The following is a 3,430-nucleotide window of genomic DNA, read 5'->3' as shown; positions in this document are numbered from 1 at the left end:
TATATGGCAGAGTAGCCTGTAGTGTATGTTCCCACAATGAGGAAACATACTGCACTGTAATATTCGATCACTTATTTTGGTCTTGTGGCTTGCTAGAATGACTTTCCTGTATTGCAGCTTTTCCTGTCTGTAGAGATGGTTTGCACTGCAGAATGGCATTTAAACACGTTTTTAAAACCGTGTTAACTGTACTATAAAAAAAAATATCCACAAACAGTTCATTATATGAAAACCTCTATTTGCATAGCAATCCAAATTATTACTGTAAGTTACTTAAGCTGTATTATATCCAGCCTAACTGAATCACTCAAGTAAAACCTGTAGGATGAATCTTTTATAAAAAAAAAGCCACACTAATGTATTACAAAAAACCCCAATACTTTAATCTTGAAGACTTTTCAAACATTACTGCAATATGGTTGTGCGAAAACATGTCATTTCTTAGAAGGAAATTAAGTATATCCGAACAATTTTTTTTTCCAATTACAAAGTTTGATTTTCCTTGTTCAGTTCCGCATTGCCAACATGGCATTTATGTCCCAAATGAGATTCCGTAACTGATCCATGATCTGCTTCAGCTGCTGATTCTTCTGTTTCAGTTTCTGTGGAAAGAGTTTATTAGAAGTTTTTATGTGATCGGTTCAAATAACACACTCAGAAATTCAACAAAATTTACAGTGTTATGAAATGCTATATGGATCTTTTTCTCAGTTGTCTGTGAGCAGTGTTACTGGGATAACACATTCTCTTTAAAGTACGCTCTAAAAATACTAGAAACTCTCAAAAGTTAAGGACCATTGCTAGAGGGGGAACACTATTTCTTTTCACAGCCATCTTTTTATCAAAACACTTGATTCCTTCAAAAACTGGAGGCTTGTGGGATTGGTCCTGTCTTCCGAAATTCTAAGAGACAGCACTTCACATAGAAAGAAAGAATTGGTAATTTGGATCAAGAGAGTTCAGGGAACAGGTAAATTTATGTGAGTATCTGTTGTATAACTTGGGTGCACAGAAAAATGAGAGATTAACAGTAGAAGTTTGAACAAAGCACAAGGTACAGGTGAAGCCAAAGCAGCTTTTCCAGCCTTTCTGCCTATGTAGGCCAACCCTGACGTGCTAAGGGGTCCTGTCTTGAACCAGATATTCCCAAGCATGCTGAATTCTTTAAAATTGTGTGGATTTTTTTGTGAACTCCAGAAGCATCTGAAGGAACAGAAGAGGAACAAACTTGCTTTTATTTGGGTGTATAACCAGAATTACATCTTTACAGAAGAAATATCAGTGCATTAAGATACTGCACAATCTCCCTAACTTTTCATGTTTCACAGTAAGACATATATTTATTGTCCAATATATTCATTTTCCTGCTCAGATCAAAGCTGTCAAGAACTAAGTTACTGTGTATTGTCAACAACAACAACCTATGTCCTTCATTTCATTCCAATTGGATAAGATGCCAGCCTTCTCACAGTAGAGATCAAACTACTTGTTCATTAGGGAAGTCCAGATAAAGTGAAAGCACAGGAAAGACTTGCTACCATCCAAAGAGGGCAAACTATCCAAATGTTTCAGGTCTGACATAACTTTATTTGCACTAAATAAATGCCAATACATTAAAAGGATAACTCAGACAGCAATATGACCAAAGTACCTGGGACAGTAATAAAAATAAGCAACAGAAGAAGCAATATCCTGAAAATCAGTCTCCTGAATTTTGATGCAGACAACATACCAATATTTTTAAAGTTGCCCAGCTGGTCAGCTGGGAAAGAAATCCAGAAGAAAAAAAAGGAAGTCTTTTCAGTTCAGGCCTGTAAAAACTGTCCGAAGTAATATGGTAATTAGGCTTAGACTACATGGGGAACATAGAACTCTGAGTGAGGGAAAGATTCTTGAACACAGACTTTCAGTGGATACATTCCCTGGAAGCAGAGACAACACTCAATCCCAGACTCCTAAGCAGCATGTAAAAACAGATGTTGGACGGTTCAGATGCACTGATTCAGAATTTCTCATCCAGCATTTCATAGAATCATAGAATGGTTTAGGTTGGAAGGGACCTTAAAGATCATCTAGTTCCAACCCCCCTGCCATCAGCAGGGACACCTTCCACTAGACCAGGTTGCTCAAAGCCTCACCCAGCCCGGCCTTAAACACTTCCAGGGAGGGGGCATCCACAACTTCCTTGGGCAACCTGTTCCAGTGTCTGACCACCCTCACAGTGAAGAATTTCTTCCTAATATCTAATCTAAACCTACCCTCTTTCAGCTTAAAGCCATTTCCCCTTGTTTTGTCATTAACTGCCCTTAATTTGGCAGACTAAAAAGTATTTTAAAGGTAACCATATGCATTTATCTAATGCTCCTTTCTTTTCCATTTGCTAATCTAAGACTTTGTGATATACAGCAGAGACCCAACTCCTAAAGACAAGAGAAAACTGAGAAGCATGTAGTTACCACAGCATCCAAATGTCAGAGCTGCTAGTGTCTCCTTAGAAATGCTTGAGAAAGCACAAGAGCGATGAGATAAACAAGCATGTTCGTACCTGTGGCATTTGTAAACATATTTCTGTTTGCCATCCTCAACATTCAATCCTTGAGAAATCAATGAATATTACATCAAAACTACTAGTTTAATGCAAGGTGTTGCTCACTGATACTGAGGACATGCTATTTCATGATTTTTCGAAGCCTTCAGCAATAGAAACAAAGGCTGAATAGTCAGTGATGGTTCTACAAGTCACAGACAGAACCATTAACCTCCAATATGCAGACTGTCTTCTCTTTCCACCCATGTCTAACTGTACTGTTAAATACTGTTAGGAAGGTAAGCTCCCATGAACTTTACATAAGTTATGCCCAAAAGACTCGTTCTGCAAGGCTGTTTTCATTTGTTGTGCGAGTGTTACGAAACTGTAAATTGGTTGATTTTTACTTGATGCTGGACAAGGGAACCTTCAAATTGTATTTCATTTGTTTCCAAAACATCTGTAAAGGCAAGAAGTACACAACTGCTGCTTTATTTATCTGAAATTAATTTTAGATCCTTGTCTTCACTGAAGAGCTATTTTCTTAGCTCTTACTTTTTCCAGACACAGAAAAAACATCTAAGATGAAGCACTATCTCTGGACTGCTAAGCTGAAAAAAGAATAAAGAGACAGGAAAAAATCCACTTCAGAGAGCATGGTCTCCTAATTGAAATGCATACAGTGATCTTTGTTACTGATCTTTGACAGGCAGTGGTCCACACCAGAAAGCACTACATAATTAATATGTTCTGCACCACTGGCAGTGCTGGCCTCTGCTTAAGACTTTCCTGAGCCAGTAAGCACATCTCAGCTCAGGTCTAACCTTGGAAAGATAGGTGAAATGGCCTTCTTGGGCAGTGGGTAAGTTGTTCAAGCAGCCTCTGCAGCACTGACAAATTTTT

General features: G+C 38.2%; 1 protein-coding gene across 2 annotated transcripts in view; it reads right to left on the bottom strand.

The window, feature by feature from the left end:
• Nucleotides 1-418: 418 nt before the first annotated feature.
• Nucleotides 419-3,430, bottom strand: part of MED30 (mediator complex subunit 30) — a 14,126-nt gene continuing 11,114 nt past the window's right edge. The window contains exon 4 of one of the 2 annotated variants that reach the window (XM_010174774.1): nucleotides 419-602. In XM_010174774.1, the coding sequence (XP_010173076.1) occupies nucleotides 507-602 (96 nt within the window). In that variant the 3' untranslated portion in view covers nucleotides 419-506. The remainder of the gene's footprint in view (nucleotides 603-3,430) is intronic. The other variant, XM_010174781.1, reaches the window with a different exon arrangement.

The sequence above is a fragment of the Antrostomus carolinensis genome, unplaced genomic scaffold (assembly GCF_000700745.2).
Source record: "Antrostomus carolinensis isolate BGI_N321 unplaced genomic scaffold, ASM70074v2 scaffold23960, whole genome shotgun sequence".
NCBI classification, from domain to species: domain Eukaryota; kingdom Metazoa; phylum Chordata; class Aves; order Caprimulgiformes; family Caprimulgidae; genus Antrostomus; species Antrostomus carolinensis.
Note: the sequence above shows the minus strand (reverse complement) of the source record. Positions and strands in the feature narration are given on the sequence as shown.